General features: G+C 45.4%; 1 protein-coding gene across 1 annotated transcript in view; it reads left to right on the top strand.

Moving 5' to 3' along the window:
- lrrc73 (leucine rich repeat containing 73) overlaps window positions 1–14,592 on the top strand; it is a 44,618-nt gene extending 30,026 nt beyond the window's left edge. The window contains exons 5-6 of the mRNA XM_060852866.1: window positions 2,660–2,849; window positions 14,522–14,592. Coding sequence (XP_060708849.1) covers window positions 2,660–2,849; window positions 14,522–14,592 — 261 coding nt within the window. The remainder of the gene's footprint in view (window positions 1–2,659; window positions 2,850–14,521) is intronic.
- The last annotated feature ends 8,042 nt before the right edge of the window (window positions 14,593–22,634 follow it).

Here is a 22,634-nt window from a genome sequence, read left to right as displayed (position 1 = left end):
CCTATTCCAGTTTTTCTCAAGCTCTTTGATATTTTGTTCGGTCAAATACCATATTGATGTCAAGGGCAGTCACTCTTACCTCTTCTCTGCCTTCACCTGACAAAAGAGTAGTGCTTTAAAAGCTTGTGATTTCAAATAAACCTGTTGGACTCTAACTCTTCTGACTTTATCCACCCCAGTCCAACACTGGCACCTCCACATCTTTTCTCATCTCTGCAATGCAACAAGGAAGGCAGTGGCAGAGTAGTACTGTCAGAACTCTAGGCCCACCATAGCAGATGGTGAAATTTAAATTCACTAAAATCAGGAATGAAAAGGTAGTTTGAGTTTACCAGGTAACCATTTAATTTTTTTTCAAAAATTAGTTCATTCATGACCTGCTTTCATTAGTCAAAAAGTGTGGCACTGAAAAAGCACAGCAGGTCAGGTAGCATCTGAGGAGCAGGAGAGTGGACGTTTTGAACACATGTGCTACACGTAACTCCTGACCTTCAGATGATGTATGGTTCACTCTCAACTGCCATCTGAATTGGCAGGGCATGAAAATAAATGCTAGTCATACCAGTGATACCTACACTCCATTAAAATGGCCCTATATCATCATTTGGAGCACTTCATAATCCTCATGACTTTCTTTCATGCAAGGCAATTCTCTGTTGCAACGAATGTTTACTTTTAATTCAGTGTCCTGGATTTCTACAATTAGATTAGATTCCCTACAGTGAGGAAACAGGCCCTTCGGTCCAACCAGTCCACACTGACCCTCTGAAGAGTAACCCGCCCAGACCCATTTGCCCAATGCTGGAATCGAACCTGGGTCCCTGGTGCTGTGAGGCAGCAGTGCTAACCACTAAGCCACTGTGCCACCCTGCAATTGTCTTTAAGTCTTTAAAGCCATAAATGTTTAGTGTTGTTCCTGGTTACACTGACATGTCACAGTTGTTACTTGGTAGTGTGAGTCAACAGTACGCACATCCACTAATATCATTTATTGTATCCGTTGCTCCCGATGCGGTCTCCTCTACATTGGGGAGACTGAGCGCCTCCTAGCAGAGCGCTTTAGGGAACATTTCTGAGACACCCGCACCAATCAACCACACCGCCCCGTGGCCCAACATTTCAACTCCCTCTCCCACTCTGCCAAGGACATGGAGGTCCTGGGCCTCCTTCACCGCCGCTCCGTCACCACCAGATGCCTGGAGGTAGAACGCCTCATCTTCCGCCTCGGAACACTTCAACCCCAGGGCATCAATGTGGACTTCAACAGCTTCCTCATTTCCCTTTCCCCCACCTCATCCTAGTTTCAAACTTCCAGCTCAGCACTGCCCCCATGACTTGTCCGGACTTGTCCGACCTGCCTAGCTCCTTTTCCACCTATCCGCTCCACCCTCTCCTCCCTGACCTATCACCTTCATCTCCTCCCCCACTCACCCATTGTAGTCTATGCTACTCTCTCCCCACCCTTATCGCTAGCTTATCTCTCCATGCTTCCAGCTCACTGCCTTTATTCCTGATGAAGGGCTTTTGCCCGAAACGTCGATTTCGCTGCTCCTTGGATGCTGCCTGAACTGCTGTGCTCTTCCAGCACCACTGATCCAGAATCTGGTTTCCAGCATCTGCAGTCATTGTTTTTACCAACAGTACCTACCACTGATCACAAAGTCATATTTGCTACAGAATGTCAACTGCTGGCAGTTTGCAGCTGGGGTAGAGTGCTGTCACAAACTGAGTTTTAACAAGAATGATTGCTTACCTTTGTCCTATGGTATAGTGGTAGTATTCTCGTCTCCAGACCAGAAAGTCTAGGATCAAGTCAAGATCTGATGGACACAGAGGCATTGGTAACAAGAATTTATTGCATGTTAGCAATCAGGTACAAGTTACGAGATAAGGTAATCTTTGTTACTGATGTATGGGGAAACCTGTGGGTTTAGATCACCAATCCATAAGGTCCTTCAATGTTCGGCCAAGCCAGCGTGGTGGCACGAGATGAAGAGGATCTTAATGCAGTCTTCAACATTAACCCTTTTAGTATCAGACATAGGCATGATGGCTTAATGATTGGCTCCTATGTTGTTCATCTTTGAACTAGAAAGGACATTATTTAAGCATTTTATATTAATTTGAAACATTGGTCAAGATTTAACAAATGATGTATTTCAATGGGATCTTTTATGCCAGTAAAGATTCAACAGAATCTAAATCTACATTTTACAATGGTTACAAGAGGGAAGTCTAATTAGCTACTGTTTTTGACTTAAATTCATACTTCAGAAATTCAACTCAGGAATTAAGTGACAAATTATGGTATTCAGAACTATTCTGAAGAAGGGTCACTGGATTTGAAACATTCACTCTGTTTTCTCTCCACACATGCTGCCAGATCTGCAGAGTTTCTCCAGCAATTTCTGTTTAGTTTCAGATTTCCAGCATCCATAGTTCTTGGCTTTATTCACTCTGATCCCCAGTGCTTCCCAGGGTCTGGTTGAAACCTTCTAACCTATAAGGTCTGGCGGTACATACTCAGTGAGGCATTGAAATTACTGTATGGAAGTGGGTATTGTTCGTGATAAGTTTGGGCTGTCATGTTATTTTGTAAAATAGTACAGTGAGATTCACTCCCAGATCAATAATTCTGAATTTGTTTTGTCCCTCTCAGATATTTCTGGACATGGTAGAGAATTATCCCACCTCATTACGGACACTCATCCTAGCAGAAAATAATATCAGCTTGGAACTCCAGCAGCAAATCTCTGATCTACTTTCTGAGGGAGAGGAAGAGGAGGAAAATGAGAATGAAGAACAAGAAGATGCAGAAAGACAAAAGGAAATCTGGATTGCTCAGAGCAGTGAGGAAATGTGCTTAAATATGTGTCATCGATTGTGGGTGTGGGGTACATCAGGCCAAAGACCTGTTACACATATCTCTGACATCAGAAGGAGTAGATGTAGCAGACAGAATCTATGACTGTCACAGATGGGAATTGATTCTGATGAGTACCCAACATGTTGCTGTTCTGACATGTGTGCTAGAGAGTATGGTGATCCATTAGAGTCACTGCATTAGCTCAAGGAAACACACTTTTGAATGTTTCTCAGAGATATGGTTAGGTGCTAAACAAGTACAAATTTTTCCTCCTTGGCGGTCGAAAGTTGATACTTACACCTGAGTAGGTTTTCTATGTATTCCTAGCAATATTATTCTCCAGTCAGCTGCTCCGTCTGACTGCTTACTCCATTTCTTCATCTGTTTCCATTCCTGTTCTTCACTCTGTTTCCTCGATTATCAAAACACAAGACTGTAACAAATGACAGCAGGAAGAAGCCACTGTGCCTTCAAGTCTGCCCCTCCATTCTGTAGGTTATGGCTGACCTTCCACCGGCCTCAGTTCCTATTTGGTGCCAGCTCTTTATAGGACCCAAATCCCTGATTTATCAAAAATTATCTTACCCATCTTCAAATGATTTCAGTGATCTAGCTTCCTCAACTCTCTGAGGTGGAAAATTCCAAATGTTCACTACCCTCTTAAGAGAAAAAATCTATTTATATCTCAGTTGTAAGTGTTTCTTTATTCTCTAACAGTGCCCCGGTTCAAGACTCCCCAACTAGTGGAGCCATTTTCTCAACATCTATCCAATCAAGGCCTTCTTCCCAATAATCAGCCTACTGATTCTCTTTTGAACTGCCTCCAATTCCAGTGTAATTTTTTTTGATACAGAGACCAAAACTGGATGCAGTTCTCCAGGTACAGACTCATCAACACCCTGCACAGTTATAACAAGATTTCCTTTTTATTGGTGGGTGCAACACGGGCTTTGTTGGCTGGCCAGCAGTTATTGCCCATTTCTACTTGCCCTTAAGAACCTGGTGGTGAGCTTCCTTGGAAATGCTGCAGTCCCTGTGCTGTAGGTTGACCCGTAATTCCCTTATGGAAGGAATTCCAGGATTTTGACATAACGACACTGAAGGAACAGTGATATATTTCCAAGTCAGGATGGAGTAGACCGATAGGGTGGTAATTTGCCAGGTTAGACTTGTCTTGTTTTTGTATGTACGGGACATACCTGGACAATTTTCCACATTGTTGGGTAGATGACAGTGTTGTAGCTATACTGGGACAGTTTGGCTAGGGGTGTGGCAAGTTTTGGAGCACAAATCTTCACTTCTGTTGGCAGAATATTGTCAGGGCCCTTGGTTTTTCAGTGTTCAGTGTCATTCCTTGATATCATGTGGAGTGAATCGAATTGGTTGAAGACTGTCATCTGCGATCCTGGGGACCACTGGAGAAGGTAGATCATCCACTGGAGAAGGTAGATCATCCACTGGAGAAGGCCAAGATAAATCTTCTGGCTGAAGATCACTGCAAACGTTTGAGCCTTTTGCTTTCATATGTAAGCTGGAAGATAGTGGCCAAAGTGAAAGTCTTAGAAAATGAAGATGGAGAAAAGTAATGGAGAGTCAGGAACTGGGAGAGAAGTTGAAAAAAATACTTTGTATCAGTTAAATAATCAAGGGGCTAAAGTGGGTGAAGAAACATCACAATAACAACAGCTTGAGAAAAAGTAAAAGGGAAACAAATGGGGCGAAAGTCTAATAAGTTGCCATGACTTGATTTTAAAAGAAATAGCCACAAAGATAGTTTTAATAATCTTCCTGGAATCATAGAGCCATAAAGATGTACAGCATGGAAACAGACACTTCGGTCCAACCCATCCATGCCGACCAGATATCCCAATCCAATCTAGTCCCACCTGCCAGCACCCGGCCCATGCCCCTCCAAACCCTTCCTATTCATATACCCATCCAAATGCCTCTTAAATGTTGCAATTGTACCAGCCTCCACCACTTCCTTAGGCAGCTCATTCCACCCATGTATCACCCTCTGTATGAAAAAGTTGCCCTTTAGGTCTCTTTTATATCTTTCCCCTCTCACCCTAAACCTATGCCCCCTAGTTCTGGACTCCCTAACCCCAAGGAAAAGACTTTGTCTATTTACTCTCTCCATGCCCTTCATAATTTTGTAAACCTCTATAAGGTCACCCCTCAGCCTCCGACGCTCCAGAGAAAACAGCCCCTGCCTGTTCAGCCTATCCCTGTAGCTCAGATCTGCCAACCCTGACAACATCCTTGTAAATATTTTCTGAACCCTTTCAAGTTTCACAACATGTTTCCGATAGGAAGGAGACCAGAATTGCACGCAGTATTCCAACAGTGACCTAACCAATGTCTTGTACAGCTGCAACATAACCTCCCAACCCGTGTACTCAATATTCTGACCAATAAAGGAAAGCATACCAAATGCCTTCTTCACTATCCTATCTACCTGCAACTCCACTTTCAAAGAGCTATGAACCTGCACTCCAAGGTCTCTTTGTTCAGCAACATTCCCTAGGAGATTACCATCATGTGTATAAGTCCTGCTGAGATTTGCTTTCCCAAAATGCAGCACCTTGCATTTATCTGAATTAAACTCCATCTGCCACTTCTTGGCCCATTGGCCCATCTGATCAAGATCCTGTTGTAATCTGAGGTAACCCTCTTTGCTGTCCACTACACCTCCAATTTTGGTGTCATCTGCAAACTTACTAACTGTACCTCTTATACTCGCATCCAAATCATTTATGTAAATGACAAAAAGTAGAGGACCCAGCACCGATCCTTGTGGCATTCCACTGGTCACAGGCCTCCTGTCTGAAAATCAACCCTCCACCACCACCCTCTGTCTTCTACCTATGAGCCAGTTCTGTATCCAAATGGCTAGTTCTCCCTGTATTCCTTGAGATCTAACCGTGCTAATCAGTCTCCCATGGGGAACTTTGTCGAATGTCTTATTGAAGTCCATATAGACCATGTCCACCACTCTGCCCTCATCAATCCTCTTTGTTACTTCTTCAAAAAACTTAATGAAGTTTGTGAGACATGATTTCCCATACACAAAGCCATGTTGACTATCCCTAATCAGTCCTTGCCTTTCCAAATACATGTACATCCTGTCCCTCAGGATTCCCTCCAACAACTTGCCCACCACCGAGATCAGGCTCACTGGTCTATAGTTCCCTGGCTTGTCCTTACCATCCTTCTGAAACAGTGGCAACACGTTAGCCAACCTCCAGTCTTTCAGCACCTCACCTGTTACTATCGATGATACAAATATCTCAGCAAGAGGCCCAGCAATCACTTCCAAAGCTTCCCACAGAGTTCTCGGGTACACCTGATCAGGTCCTGGGATTTATCCACCTTTATACATTTCATGACATCCAGCACTTCCTCCTCTGTAATACGGACATTTTGAAAGTTGTCACCATGTATTTCCCCACCTTCTATATCTTCCATATCCTTTTCCACAGTAAATACTGATGCAAAATTCTCATTTAGTATATCCCCCATTTTCTGCGGCTCCACACAAAGGCCGCCTTGCTGATCTTTGAGGAGGGCTATTCTCCCCTTAATGTATTTGTAAAAACCCTTTGGATTTTCCTTAATTCTATTTGCCAAAGCTATCTCATGTCCCCTTTTTGTCCTTCTCCAATTTAGAACTTCAGCGTTTAGATCTGGTCTATCCTTTTCTATCACTATTTTAAATCTAATAGAATTATGGTCGCTGGCCCCAAAGTGCTCCCCCACTGACACCTCAGTCACCTGCCCTGCTTTATTTCCCAAGAGTAGGTCAAGTTTTGCACCTTCTCTAGTAGGGACATCCACATACTGAATCAGAAAATTTTCTTGTATACACTTAACAAATTCCTCTCCATCTAAACCCTCAATACTATGGCAGTCCCAATCTATGTTTGGAAAGTTAAAATCCCCTACCATAATCACCCTATTTTTCTTAGAGATAGCTGAGATCTCCTTACAAGTTTGTTTCTCAATTTCCCTCTTACTATTCGGGGGTCTATAATACAATCCCAATAAGGTGATCATCCCTTTCTTATTTCTCAGTTTAACCCAAATAACTTCCCTGGATGTATTTCCGGGAATATCCTCCCTCAGCACAGCTGTAATGCTATCCCTTATCAAAAATGTCACTCACCCTCCTCTCTTGCCTCCCTTACTATCCTTCCTGTAGCATTTGTATCCTGGAACATTAAGCTGCTAGTCCTGCCCATCCCTGAGGAGAAAGTGAGGACTGCAGATGCTGGAGATTAGAGCTGAAAATGTGTTGCTGGAAAAGTGCAGCAGGTCAGGCAGCATCAAAAGAGCAGGAGAATCGACGTTTCGGGCATGAGCCCTTCTTCAGGAATGAGGAAAGTAAACCAAGCAGGCTAAGATAAAACGTAGGGAGGAGGGAATTGGGGGAGGGGCGTTGGAAATGTGATAGGTCTATCGCATTTCCAACGCCCCTCCCCCAAGTCCCTCCTCCCTACCTTTTATCTTAGCCTGCTTGGCTCACTTTCCTCATTCCTGAAGAAGGGCTCATGCCCGAAACGTCAATTCTCCTGTTCCTTTGATGCTGCCTGACCTGCTGCGCTTTTCCAGCAACACATTTTCAGCTCTGCCCATCCCTGAGCCATGTTTCCCTAATTGCTATGATATCCCAGTCCCATGTTCCTAACCATACCCTTGAGTTCATCTGCCTACCCTGTTAGGCCCCTTGCATTGAAATAAATGCAGTTTAATTTATTAGTCCTACCTTGTCCCTGCCTTCTCTGATTGTTTGACTCACTTCTGTTCTCAACTGTACCAGTCTCACATTGAAATGTTTCCTCACGATCTCCCTGGGTCCCACCCACCCCACCTTACTAGTTTAAATCCTCCCGAGCAGCTCTAGCAAATCTCCCTGCCAGTATATTAGTCCCCTTCCAATTTACATGCAATCCATCCTTCTTGTACAGGTCACTTCTACCCCAATGATCCAAAAATGTGAATCCTTCCCCCATGCTCCAGCTCCTCAGCCTTGCTTTCATCTGCTCTATCCTCCTATTCCTGCCCTCACTAGCTCATAGCACTGGGAGTAATCCAAATATTACTACTCTCGAGGACCTCCTTTTTAAATTCCTGCCTAGCTCTCTGTAATCTCCCTTCAGAATCTCAACCTTTACCCTTCCTATGTCATTGGTTCTAATGTGGACAATGACCTCTTGCTGACCCCTCTCCCCCGTGAGAACATGCCACACCCTCTCTGAGACATCCTTGATCCTGGCACCAGGGAAACAACACACCATTCTGCTTTTTCGCTGCTGGCCACAGAAACATCTGTCTGTACCTCAGACTAGAGAATCCCCTAAATACAATTGATCTCATGGAACCCAATGTACCCCTTGTTACATTAGAGCCAGTGTCAATACCAATTTCAATATCAATTTCAATCCTTAGATCCTTGGAAATGTCTCAGACCTTTGGAAAGCTTCCAATGTAACGCATTTATTCAGAATGGGCCGGAGACAAGAAACAGACAACTATAGACAAGGTAGCTTAACATCTGTCATTGGAGAAATGTTAGAGACAAAAACGAGGAAAGGACAACAAAAAACTGTAGCACTAAAGTATTTGGGGGCTCAGGACATGAACCACAAAAAGCTATAATCCAAGTTCAGAGGAAAGCAAGGAAGGTAAATGGAATATTGGTCTATATTTTAAAGGAAATGGTGTATTAAAAATAGGGAGGTTTGTTCTTCAGATCACAGCTTCACTACTGTGAGCAGTTTTGGTCCACTTGGTCTAAGGAAAGACACACTGGCTTTGGAGGAAGTTCAGAAACTGTCCATTCAGTTTGATGCAGAGATGGAGAGATTTTATGAGGAGAGGTTGAGTAGGTGGGCTTGTACTTATCAGAGATTAGAAGAATCAGAGGAGACCTTATTGAAACATTTCAGATTCTCAGGGGGTTTGACAGGATGGATGTGGAAAGGTACGTTGCTCTTGTGAGAGACTCGACTACCAAAGGGCCTCATTTCAGACTAAGGAGTTCAAGCATTTAAGCCAGTGATGATGAGGAATTATAGAGTCACAGAGATGTACAGCATGGAAACAGATCCCTCAATCCAACTCTCCCACGCCAACCAGATATATGAAATTAATCTAGTCCCATTTGCCAGCATTAGGCCCATTTCACTCTAAACGCTTCCTATTCATATACCCATCCAAATGCCTTTTAAATGTTGCAATCGTACCAGCCTTCACCACTTCCTCTGGCAGCTCATTCCACACACACACACCACCCTCTGTGTGAAAAGGTTGCCCCTTAGGTCACTGTTAAATCTCTCCCCTCTCACTTTAAACCTATGCCGTCTAGTTTTAGTCTACCCCACCCCAGAGAAAAGTCCTTGTCTATTCGCCCTCTCCCTGTCCCTCATGATGATCCAACTTTTTTCAGGTCACTCCTCACCCTCCCAATGCTCCAGAGAAAATAGTGCCAGCCTATTCAACTTCACCCTATAGCTCAAAATCTCCAACCCTGGCAATATCCTTGTAAGTCTTTTCTGAACCCTTTCAAGTTTCACAAATCCTTCTTCTAGCAGGGAGACCAGAATCTCATGCAATATTCCAAAATAATTAGAGTTCAATTCTATTGATGAAATTCAAAATAAATTTAATCTAGAAATGAAAATGTTGGTATCAATAAAATGTTCATGAATCTGCTGAATGAGAGTATAAACTTACTGTCTTAAAGGAAATAAACCTCCACTCTTCCCCAGACCAGCCACATGTGGCTCAAGACCCATACAAATGTAGCTGAACCCTAACCATTGAAGTATCCTATTCAGTTGCATTAAATGACTACCAGTAGCTGAAGACAGCTGCCACTTTTACTTTTTGAGAGCAACTGGGAATGACCAATAAACACCAACTTGGTCCACAACTTCCCCACCACAAACATATTAAAAAAATAGATAGATCAGCCCTTTTTATTTCTTGATTTCTTTACAATTGGGTAAACTTATTTCCCAATGTTTTGGGATTCAGCCATTGCTATTTGCATATAAGTAAGGAAAGACAAACACAAAAACCTCAAAACCAGGGCTTTTTCACGAGAACAATGCAGGTTTCAATACTCTCCTGGCTGGCTTTGCGTTTTATACTTATTCTAACTTGTGTCAAACCCCCAATTATCTGTCACTCGTGTCCATAGATTGCCAGTTCAGCCAAGATCTAAATTTAATTCTAAATTTCATCAGAGGGTCTTCAATTGGCCATACTCACTGCCCCATATTTCTAACTTCCTCCAGCTAAACAACCTCTCGAGCATATATTGTTTACTGTCAGAGGATGGTGAAGCTGTGGAATTCATTACAACAGAGGGCTGTTGACATTGGATTGTTAAGTATATTCGACATTGAGCTAGATAGATTTTTAATCATTAAGGGAATCAAGGGTTGTGGAGATAAGTCAGCAAACTGGAATTGAGGATTATCAGATCAGCCGTGATCTTGTGGAATGACAGAGGAGACTTGAGTCAAATGGCCTATTTCTGCTGATTTCTTATGACCGTACTGTCTACATGAGATAAACTTTAGGAAAATATGCAAAAAGGATAAAAAGGAAGCGTACTATCTTCAAGCTGAGAGATTGCAGAGCTCTGAGTTCAGCGGAATCTGGGTGTTCCCATGTTGAATTGCAAAGAAGTTAATATTCAGGGAAGGCAAGTATTTTGGAAAGCTAATAGAATGTTATAATTTATCACAAGGGGAATTGAATACAAAAGTGGGATGATTATGCTTCAGACTTACTGTACAGGGCAGTGATGAGACTTCATAGAGTCACGCAGTACAGAAACAGACCTTGTAGTCCAACTCATCTGCACCAACCAGACATCCCAATTTGACTTAGTTCCATTTGGCATCATTTGGCCCATAGGAGAAAGTGAGGATTGCAGATGCTGGAGTTCAGAGTCGAGAGGGTGGTGCTGGAAAAGCGCAGCAGGTCAGGCAGCTTCCGAGGAGCAAATGTCGAAGCACCAGACTCTCGATCATCATTTGGCCTATATCCTGTAAACCCTTCCCATTGATATAAACATTCAGATAGGTCACCTCTCACCTTAAAGCTATGCCCTCTAGTTTTGCACTACGCCTCTCTCACAAAAAGACTTGAGCTATTCACTTGATTCATGCCCCTAAAAGATCACCCCTTCAACTCCAATGATCAGAGAAAACAGCCTCTCCCCATAACTCAAAAAATCCTCCAGTCCCAGCAACATACTTGTAAATTTTTTCTTCACTCTCATAAATTAAACAACATCTAAAATCTGTCTCAGCGTGGCATTATATTTCGCTTGGAAGTCAATGGGGATGGGTGGTACATTTCACTGACTGGATATGTAGACCTTTGACCTAAAAGGATGGTGACTTTTGGAGACCAACCAACTCTGGACTACTGTGCACAGTATTAGTCACCAAATTTAAGAAAGGATATAAATGTATTGGAGGCAGTTCAGAGAAGGTTTGCCATATTAGTTCCTTGAATGGTCAAGTTTTCTTATGAGGAATGGTTGGACAGGTATCAGCTGGAGTTCAGAACAGTAAGAAGTGATTTGATTAAAACATATAATCTCCTGAAGAGTCTTGACAGGGTAGATGTGTCAGCTGGTGACTCATGAAGTTCCACAGGGGTCGGTATTGGGACCACAACTATTCATGTTACACATTGGCAATCTGGATGAAGGAACTGAGGGCATTGTTGCTAAGTTTGCAAATGATATAAAGATAGGTAGTGTTGGAGAAGCAGGGAGGCTGCAGAAAGATGTGGACACACCAGCCAAACGGTCAAAGAAGTGGCAGATGGAATACAATGTGGCAAAATGTGAGGGTATACATTTCAGGAGAAAGAAATAAGGCATGGACTATTTTCTAAATGGGGAAAGATTTTGGATATTGAAAGCAGAAAGGGACTTCAGAATCCTAGTTCAGGATTCTCTTAAGGTTCCCCAGGATCTGATCAGGTGTACCCTAGAACTCTGTGGGAAGCTAGGGAAGTGATTACTGGGCCTCTTGCTGAGATACTTGTATCATCGATAGTCACAGGTGAGGTGCCAGAAGACTGGAGGTTGGCGAATGCGGTGCCACTGTTTGAGAAGGGTGGTAAGGACAACCAGGGAACTATAGACCAGTGAGCCTGACATCGGTGGTGGGCAAGTTGTTAGAGGGAATCCTGAGGGACAGGATGTACATGTATTTGGTAAGGCAAGGATAGTCAACATGGCTTTGTGCGTGGGAAATCATATCTCACAAACTTGATTGAGTTTTTTGAGGAAGTAACAAAAAGGATTGATGAGGGCAGTGTGGTGGACTTCTGTAAGGCATTCGACAAGGTTCCCCATGGGAGACTGGTTAGCAAGATTAGATCCCATGGAATACAGGGAGGACCACACAGAATTGGCTCAAAGGTAGAAGACAGAGGGTGGTGGTGGAGGGTTGCTTTTCAGACTGGAGGCCTGTGACCAGTGGAGTTCCACAAGGATCAGTGCTGGGTCTTCTACTTTTCATTATTTATATACATGATTTGGATGTGAGCATAAGAGATATAGTTAATAAGTTTGCAGATAACAACAAAATTGGAGGTGTAGTGGACAGCGAAGACCGTTACCTCAGATTACAATAGGGTGTTGATCAGATGGGCCAATGGGCCAAGAAGTGTCAGATGGAGTTTAATTTAGATAAATGCGAGGTGCTGTATTTTGAGAAAGCAAATCTTAGCAGGACTTATACACTTAATGGTAAGGTCCTAGGAAGTGTTGCTGAACAAAGAGACCTTGAGTGCAGGTTCATAGCTCCTTGAAAGTAGAGTCGCAGGTAGATAGGATAATGAAGAAGGCGTTTGGTATGCTTTCCTTTATTGGTCAGAGTATTGAGTACAGGAGTTGGGAGGTCATGTTGCAGCTGTACAGGACATTAGTTAGGCCACTGTTGGAATGTTGCATGCAAGTCTGGTCTCCTTCCTATTGGAAAGATGTTGTGAAACTTGAAAGAGTTCAGAAAAGATTTATAAGGATGTTGCCAGAGTTGGAGGATTTGAGCTATAGGGAGAAGTTGTATAGGCTGGGGCTGTTTTCCCTGGAACATCGGAAGCTGAGGGCTGACCTTATACAGGTTACAAAATTACAAGGGGCATGGATAGGGTAAATAGACAAAGTCTCTTCCCTGGGATGGGGGAGTTGCGAACTAGAGGGAATGGTTTAGGGTGAGAGGGAAAAGATATAAAAGAGACCTAAGGGGCAACTTTTTCACGCAGAGGGTGGTACGTCTATGGAATGAGCTGCCAGAGAAAGTGGTGGAGGCTGGTACAATTGCTACATTTAAGAGGCATTTGGATGGGTATATGAACAGGAAGGGTTTGGAGGGATATGGGCCGGGTGCTGGCAGGTGGGACTAGATTGGGTTGGGATATCTGGTCGGCATGGACAAGTTGGCCCAAAGGGTCTGTTTCCATGTTGTACATCTCTATGACTCTATGATTCTATAAGATGCAGTTTCAGCTGGTGGTTAAGAAGTCAAATGCAATGTTAGCAATTATTTCCGAGTGCTCGAAAGCAGAAACAGAGAGGTGCCGCTGAAGCTTTGTAAGACTCTGATTAGACTGCATTTGGAATATTTTGAACAACTTTGGGCCCTGTATCTAAGGAAGGATTTGTTGGGATTGGAGGGAGATCCAGAGCAAGTTTACAAGAATGAGCTCAGGGATGAAGGGCTCATCGTATGAGGAGCGGTTGAGGACTCTGGGTCTGTAGTCGATCGAGTTTAGAAGGAGGTTGAGGAAACTTACAGAATAGTCTGGATAGAGTGGAAATGGAGATGTTTCCACTAGTCGGAGAGACTAGGATCCAAGGGGATAGCATCAGATGGAGGGAAGACCCTTTAAAACTGAAAAAAAGAGGAATTTCTTCAGCCAGAGAATGGTGAATCTGTGGAACTTGTTGCTGCAGAGGGCTGTGGAGGACAAATCTTTGAATGCATTCAGGAGAGTGATAACTAGGTTCTGGATTAGTAAGGGGATCGAGGGTTATGGGGTAAAGGCAGGAGAATAGGGTTGAGAGACATATCAGCCATAATCAAATAGCAGTGCCAATTCAATGGGCCAAATGGCCTCATCCTGCTCTTATATCTTTTGGTCTTTATTATGCTTACTTAAGCATTGCCACATTTTTTTACTGGCAGAGTATTTCACAAAGTGTGCACGCGCAGGACTTTGCACAAATGCTGTGTGAACCTTTCAGGGCTGTCAGCCAGTCTCATTCTAATTATGCCTGAAATGTCGATTCTCCTGCTCCTCAGATGCTGCCTGAGCAGCTGTGCTTTTCCAGCAACACCCTCTTGACTTCGGGGGTATCAGGAGCTGTAGCAACTTTATTATTTATTATTTGTCTGAAGCAAACTTGTATGGTTTAATGAAGCTGCCAGCCTGGTGCTGACACTGAGGCTGCAGTGCAGCAGGAAGTGCACCCTTTAGTACTGGAACACAGATAAATGCAACAACTTAAACAGCACTGTGCTGATTCAAAGAATAAGCTTCACTTAAAAAGTCTGAGGTGTCGTTTTGTTCAGAGTTCTGCATTACTTGCTCTGACTGCAGCTGTCTCTTTGTCTACAGATCCGGAATCACAGGCTATCCTCATGTCAACACACCTTGAAGATTCATTGCTGGCAGAAACAGAAATGTGACAGCAGATGTTGTTGGATCCCTACTGTCGTGGGATGTACTGCTCTACCATTCACCCCTGTCTTTAGGTGCTGCTGTTGGAACTGATTGGATCATTTACAGCTATAACCCCTGTGTGACACTGACCCGACACGCACTGGAGGGGAACCTCCAATCACCTCACATCATGCCACTTTATATTTGTGTTTATTTATTTTAACAATGTAATTTAGTCTATATCACAACAGTCATTGCACTGAAAATGTAGTGAATTTTGTAAAGCACTGAAGGTATTTGATGTGATAATGCACAGAGCTATGAACGAACGAATGAATGAAGAGCATGGACTCAATGGGTCAGGTGGCCTTCTATGAAGCAGATTATAAAGGGCCTGGCATTAGCTCAGTTGTCTTTACCCAAGTTGATAACTGTGCTGTCTTTGAAATAAGCAGGTCAGAAAAGCTCACAAAAGTTAAAATTTCCATAATGTTTTGTCAGTAAAAATTATTGACTGGGTTAGTGAAGTGCCTAATTCTTATTCTCTTCGATTGACTTCACATGAGACAAAGTGACAATAAAACAACTGAACTAGCAGGAAGATCAAATCCTTCTCAATCCAACAACGTTTATCTTTCCATCTCCCATATAATATAGGTGAGATATGAGTAAATAAAGTTGATTCTGATTGGATTGACAGGAACTGTACCAATAATATCTGAGTAGTATGGGCCTTTCACGAAACAGCGGAGAGGTCACTCGAAGCTGGTGCTGACTGGAGTAGGGAGGCTGGTTATGCTGCAGGAAGCGGTTCATCACTTCATCCCCCAGATCTTTAGCTGAAATTAGGAGGGAGATGAGAAGCCCCTCACTGGCATTGCACAGGGCCCTGTCACTGGCATTGCTCAGGAACCCCACATTGGCATTGCTCCGGAACCCTGTCACTGGCATTGCTCAGGAACCCCACATTGGCATTGCTCCGGAACCCTGTCACTGGCATTGCTCAGGAACCCCTCACTGGCATTGCTCAGGAACCCCTCACAGGCATTGCTCAGGAATCACACACAGGTATTGCTCAGGAACAACACACTGGCACATCTCAGGAACACCACACTGACATGATCAGGAACCCCACACTGGCATGGCTCAGGAACCCCACACTGGCATGGCTCCGGAACCCCATACTGGTATTGCTCAGGAACACCTCACTGGAAAGGCACAAGGACACCACACTGGCATATCTCAGGGACCCACACTGGCATGGTTCTGGAACCCTACACTGGCATGGCTCAGGAACCCCACACTGGCATGGCTCAGGAACCCTACACTGGCAAGGCTCAGGAACCCCTCACTGACATGGCTCAGGAACTTCACCCTGGCATTACTCAGGAACCCTATACTGGCATGGCTCAGGAACCCCACACTTGCATTGCTCAGGAAACTCTCATTGGCATGGCTTAGGAACCCGACGCTGGCAAGGCTCAGGAACCCCTCACTGGCATTACTCAGGAACCCCACACTGGCATATCTCAGGAACACCACACTGGCATTGCTCAAAGAACCCCATACTGGCATATGCTGTAATGTGTTGCTGGAAAAGCGCAGCAGGTCAGGCAGCATCCAAGGAGCAGGAGAATTGACGTTTCGGGCATGAGCCCTTCTTCAGGAATGAGGAGAGTGTGCCAAGCAGGCTAAGATAAAAGATAGGGAGGAGGGACTTGGGGGAGGGGCTTGGAAATGCGATAGGTGGAAGGATGGTAAGGTGAGGGTGATAGGCCGGAGAGGGGGTGGGCGCGGAGAGGTCAGGAAGAAGATTGCAGGTTAGGAAGGTGGTGCTGAGTATGGGCTCCCTATACTTGCATATCCCAGGAACCCCATACTGGGATGGCACAGGAACCCCATACTGGCATATCTCAGGAACCCCATACTGGGAGGGCACAGAAGGTGGGAGGTGTGGGGGAAAGTGAGGGGGGAGGTGAGGGAGAGGTGTGCGGGGAGATGGGGGAAATGTGGGGGGAGATGTGGAGGAAGGTGAGGGGGGAGGTGAGGGGGTAGGTGTGGAGTGAGGTGTGGGTGGAGGTGTTGGGGAAGGTGTGGGGGAGGTGTGGGTGGAGGTGAGGGGGTAGGTGTGGAGTGAGGTGTGGGTGGAGGTGTTGGGGAAGGTGTGGGGGGAGGTGAGGGGGTGGTGTGGTGAGGGGGGAGGTTGGGGGAGGTGAGGGGGAAGGTGTGGGGGGAGGTGTGGGTGGAGGTGAGGGGGGAGGTGAGGGGAAGGTATGGAGGGAGGTGAGGGGGGATGTGTGGAGGGAGGTAAGGGGAGAGGTGAGGGGGGAGGTGAGGTTGAGGAAGGTGAGGGGGGAGGTGTGTGGGAAGGTGAGGGGAATGTAAGGGGAGAGGTGAGGGGGAAGTATGGGGCGAGGTGTGGGGGAGGTGAGGGGGAGGTGTGAGGGGAAGGAGTGGGGGGAGATAGGGGGAGGTGTGGGTGGAGATGAGGGGGGAGGTGAGGGGGAAGTGTAGGGGGAGGTGGAGGGGAGGTATGGGGAGGTGAGGGGATGAGAGGGAGGTGAGGGTGAAGTGTGGGGGAGGTGAGGGGGAGGTCGGAGGTGAGGGGGTAGGTATGGGGGAGATGTGAGGGATAAGTGTGGGGGGAGGTTTGGGGTGTGAGGGGGAAGTGGGGTGGAGGTGAGGGGTGAGGTGACAGGAAAGTGTGGGGGGAGGTGTGAGGGGGGAGGTGAGGGGGAAGTGCGGGGGGGAGGTGTGGGCACAGGTTTTATGCTCCTGCAGCAGCAAGGGGAGGTGCTGGCCGTGGAGAGTGGGTTGGTCGGGGGAGTATACCTTATGAGGAAGTCACGGAGGGAATGGTCTCTGTGGAATGCTGATAGGGGTGAAGAGGGAAATATATCTCTGGCGGTGGGGTCTGACCGTAGGTGGCTGAAATGGCGAAGGTGATGCGCAGTGTCTGGATATTAGTGGGGTGGAAGGTGAGGACCAAGATGGTGTTCTATCCTTGTTGCAACTGGAAGGATGTGGTTCAAGGGCCGAGGTGTGGGAAGTGGAGGAGATACACTGGAGGGCATTGTTGACCACATGGGAGGGGAAATTGCGCTCCTTGAAATAGGAGGCCATCTGGGATGTCCTGGAGTGGAATTACTCCTCCTGGGAACAAATATGGCAGAGGCAGAGGAATTGGGAATATGCAATAGCATTTTTACAGGGAGGGTGTAGTTCAGGTAGCTGTGAGTGTCGGTGGGTTTGAAGTAGATGTCTGTGTTGAATCGGTCACTTGAAATGGATATGGAGAGGTCCAGGAAGGAAAGGGATGTGTCCAAGATGGTCCAGGTGAACCTGAGCTCAGGGCAGAAGGTGTTCATGAAGTTGATAAACTGTTCAAACCTCTCATGGGACCATAAGGTGGTACCAATACAGTCATCGATGTAGTGGAAGAAAAGATGGGAATGGTGCCGGTGTAATTGCGGAAGATGGACTTTTCCACGTATCCAACAAAGAGGCTGGCATAACTGGGGTCCACATGGGTGCCCATGACTACCCCTTTGATCTGAAGGCAGTGGGAGGATTCAAAGGAGAAATTGTTGAGGGTGAGGGCCAGTTCTGCCAATCGAATGAGTGTGTCGTTGGAAGGGTACTGGTTGGGTTAGTGGGAGAGGAAGAAAGGGGGGACTTGAAGGCCTTCACCATGGGGGATGGATGCATATAGGGGGATGTCCATGGTGAAGATAAAGGTGTCGGTGGCCAGGGAAACGAAGGTCAAGGTTGAGGTGGAGGGTGTGGGTGGTGTTTTCTGAAACCTCAATGATATCCTTCCTATAACTGGACAACCAGAACTGCACGCAGTAATGTAGAAGAGGCCTCACCAATATCCTCCACAACCTCAACATGATGTCCCAATACCTATACTCAAAGGTCTGCGCAATGAAGGCAAGTGTGCATAATGCCTTCTTAACCACCCTGTCTATGGGCTCCAGACTGGCAGCTGCAAATTTCAAATTATGTACCTGAAGCCATAAATCTCTCTGCTCTACAACACTTTCCAGGGCCCTACCAATAAATGTATAAGTCTTGCCCTTGTTTGTCTTAGCAAAATGAAATATTTCACATTTATCCAAATTAAACTCCAGCTGCCAGTACGGAGCCCATTGACCCAGTTAGAACATAGAACATTACAATGCAGTATAGGTACATACACCCTCGATGTTGTGCTGATCTGTGAAACCAATCTGAAGCCCATCTAACCTACACGATTCCATTCTCACCCATATGGTGATCCAATGATCATTCAAATGCGAGTCTACTACTGTTGCAGGCAGTGTGTTCCACGCCCCTATTACTCTCTGAGTAAAGAAACTACCTCTGACATCTGTCCTATATCTATTACCCCTCAATTTAAAGCTATTCCCCCTCATGCAAGCCATCACCATCCAAGGAAAAAGGCTCTCCCTGTCCACCCTATCCAACCCTCTGATTATCTTATATGTCTCAATTAAGTAACCTCTCAACCTTCTTCTCTCTAATGAAAACTGCCTCAGGTCCTTCAGCCCTTTCTCCTAAGTCTTTCCCTGCATATCAGACAACATCCTGGTAAATCTCCTCTGCACCCTTTCCAAAGCTTTTACATCCTTCCTAGAATGCGATGACCAGAACTGTACACAATACTCCAAGTGCGGCCACATCAGAGTTTTGTACAGCTGCAGCATGATCTCCTGGTACCAAAACAATCTCTCTACCAATAAAAGCTAACACACCATATGCCTTCTTAACAACCCTATCAACCTAGGTGGAAGTTTTCAGGGATCTATGTGCATGGACACCGAGATTTCTCTGCTCATCTGCACTACCAACAATCTTACCATTAGCCCAGTACTCTTTATTCCTGTTGCTCCTTCCAAAGTGAATCACCTCACACTTTTCCACATTAAACTCCATTTGCCACCTCTCAGCCCCACTCTGCAGCTTATCTATGTCCCTCTGTAACCTACAACATCCTTCATCACTATCCACAACTCTACCAACCTTAGTCTCATCCGCAAATTTATTCACCCATCATTCTACGCCCTCATCCAGGTCATTTTTAAAAATGACAAACAGCAGTGGCCCCAAAACAGACCCTTGTGGTACGCCGCTAGTAACTGAACTCCAGGATGGACATTTCCCGTCAACCATCACCCTCTGTCTTCTTTCAGCTAGCCAATTTCTGATCCAAACCACTAAATCACCCTCAATCCCATGCTTCTGTATTTTGTACAATAGCCTAACGTGGGGAACCTTATCAAATGCCTGACTGAAATCCATATACACCACATCAACTGCTTTACCCTCATCCACCTGTTTGGTCACTTCTCAAAGAACTCAATAAGATTTGTGAGGCACGACCTACCCTTCACAAAACCGTGCTGACTAACCATAATCAACTTCTGCCTTTCTGGATGATTACAATCCTATCTCTTATAACCTTTTTCCAACACTTTACCCACAACTGAAGTAAGGCTCACCGGTCTATAATTACTAGGGTTGTCTTGAACAGGGAACCACATTTGCTATCATCCAATCTTCTGGCACTATTCCTGTCGACAATGATGACATAAAGATCAAAGCTCAGTGGTCCCCTCGCTGGATTCCCAGAAAATCCTAGGACAATTCCCATCTGGCCCAGGGAACGTATCTATTTTTACAGAATGGCCAACACCTCCTCCCTGTGAACCTCAATCCTACCTAGTCTTGTAGCCTGTTCCTTAGTCTTCTCCTCAACAACATTGTATTTTTCTAGTATGAATGCTGATGAAAAGCACTTCCTCTATCTCCTCTGACTCAACACACAACTTCCCACTACTATCCTTGATTAGTCCTAATCTTACTCTAGTCATTCCTTATGGTAATGAGTCAAAAAAGTACTCAATGGACCTTCTTCACAGAACTTAATTAGTGAAGCAGAGTCATTAGGAATATTTTAGCAACTGCTGGACATGCACAGCAGTGAGTTGAGAGGTGTGTACGTTAGGTTATTTTGTTTTAGATTAGGAATAATCCTTGGCATAACATCGTGAGCCGAAGGGCCTGTTCTGTGATTTTTATGTTCTATGTTCTATGAAGTGCTAAGAAAAGGGTCTGCCTCGAAACAGGAGCATCTCACACAATTATTTCCCCTTCTTGTCACGTTTCTCACCACCCCCAAGGAGGGGAACATTCTGCTCATTAAGTTGCACGGTACAGAAGAATTTATCCTACTCAGTCTATATCAATACCTTTGAAGACCAAAGCAGTCAGCTCCATTCCCCAATAAATTTCCCGATAGTTTTTCTCTGAGCATTATCTGAGTTTCTGTTAAACCTGTTCTTACCACTATGATTCAAGAGACTATTCAAGTACTACTTCAGCATTTTGAGGGCACATTTCAGGCTGATGCTGCAAAGTAGTACTGACGGAGGGATGTTCTGTTCAAGGTGTAGTGTTCATTCTCAGGCAGACAACAACAAAAATTACGTGGCTCCTTTAAAGAGGGCAAGTGGATTTTCAAAGCAGCATCGCAAATATTTATCCCTTGGCCAACACCAGTTCAAAAAAAACCTCACTATGGCTTTGCATAAAGTAGTTTCCGTGTTCTCTATGTTAGAACAGTGACTGCACTTCAGATTGCAATGTCCTGAGAGGTGAAGGGTGATCTTAACCTGGAGGTTTGGTCTTTAAATTTCATGGAGGAGGCAGCCACATGTGGCATGAGGCTACATATGATAATAATATCTATCCTCTTGATAAAGTAAACCAACACTGCTTCATTGGTCAGTGCATTGAGGATTGGAGTTAGGACACCAAGCTACAACTGTTTAGGACATTGGTGAGGTCACTTTTGGAACCCTGCATTCAATTCTGGTCTCCCTGCTATAGGAACAATGTTGTTAAACTTGAAAGAGTTTAGAAAAGATTTATAAAGATGGGATTAGAGGGTTTGAGCTATACAGAGAGGTTGCATAGTCTTGGGTGTTGGAGGCTGCGGGGTGAGCTTATCGGGTTTGGAAAATCCTGAGGGGCTTTGGCACAGGGATGGGCACGTAACAGGGATCAGCTGAATGGTACAATTTCCAAGTGAGTGACACTGAAAATGTTGTTTAAAGTGGGAATTCAGAACAAAGGGATCTGAGAGGTTCTAACTCTGGGTGAAGGGGAGGACTGCAGGTGCTGGAAATCAGAGTCTGGGTCAGAGTGGTGCTGGAAAAACACAGCAGGTCAGGCAGCATCTGAGGAGCAAGAAAATCGATGTTTCAGGCAAAAGCCTTGCATCAGGAATGAGGCAGGGAGTCTCCGGGGTCGAGAGATAAATGGGAGGGGGTGAAGCTGGGGAGAAGGTAGCCAAGAGTACAATAGGGGAATGGAGGTGGGGATGGAGGTGATAGGTCAGAGAGGAGGGTGGAGCGGATAGTTGGGATGGGAGATTGGCAGGTGGGATAGGTCATGAGGACAGTGCTGAGCTGCAAGGTTGGAACTGGGGTAAGGTGGGGGGGAGGGGAAATAAGGAAACTGGTGAAGTCCACATTGATGCTCTGGGGTTGAAGTGTTCCGAGGCGGAAGATGAGGCGTTCTTCCTCCAGGCGTCGGGTGGTGAGGGAGCGGCGGTGGAAGCGGCCAAGGACCTGCATGTCCTCGGCTGAATGAGAGGGAGAGTTGAAGTGTTGGGCCACGGGGCGGTGTGGTTGATTGGTGCGGTGTCCCAGAGATGTTCCCTAAAGCGCTCTGCAAGGAGGCGTCCAGTCTCCCCAATGTAGAGGAGACCACATCGGGAGCAACGGATACAATAAATGATATTGGTGGATGTGCAGGTAAAACTTTGATGGATGTGGAAGGCTCCTTTGGGGCCTTGGATGGAGGTGAAAGGAGAAGTGTGGGCGCAGGTTTTGCAATTCCTGCGGTGGCAGGAGAAGGTGCCAGGACTGGAGGGTGGGTTGGAGGGGGGGGGGGGGGTGTCAACTTGACCAGGTAGTCACAGAGGGAACTGTCTTTGTGGAAGGTGGAAAGGGGTGCAGAGGGAAATATATCCCTGGTGATGAGGTCCGTTTGGAGGTGG

The sequence above is a fragment of the Hemiscyllium ocellatum genome, chromosome 3 (assembly GCF_020745735.1).
Source record: "Hemiscyllium ocellatum isolate sHemOce1 chromosome 3, sHemOce1.pat.X.cur, whole genome shotgun sequence".
Classification (NCBI taxonomy): Eukaryota; Metazoa; Chordata; class Chondrichthyes; order Orectolobiformes; family Hemiscylliidae; genus Hemiscyllium; species Hemiscyllium ocellatum.
The sequence above is the reverse complement of the archived record's forward strand: the minus strand, read 5'-3'. Positions and strand labels throughout refer to the sequence as shown.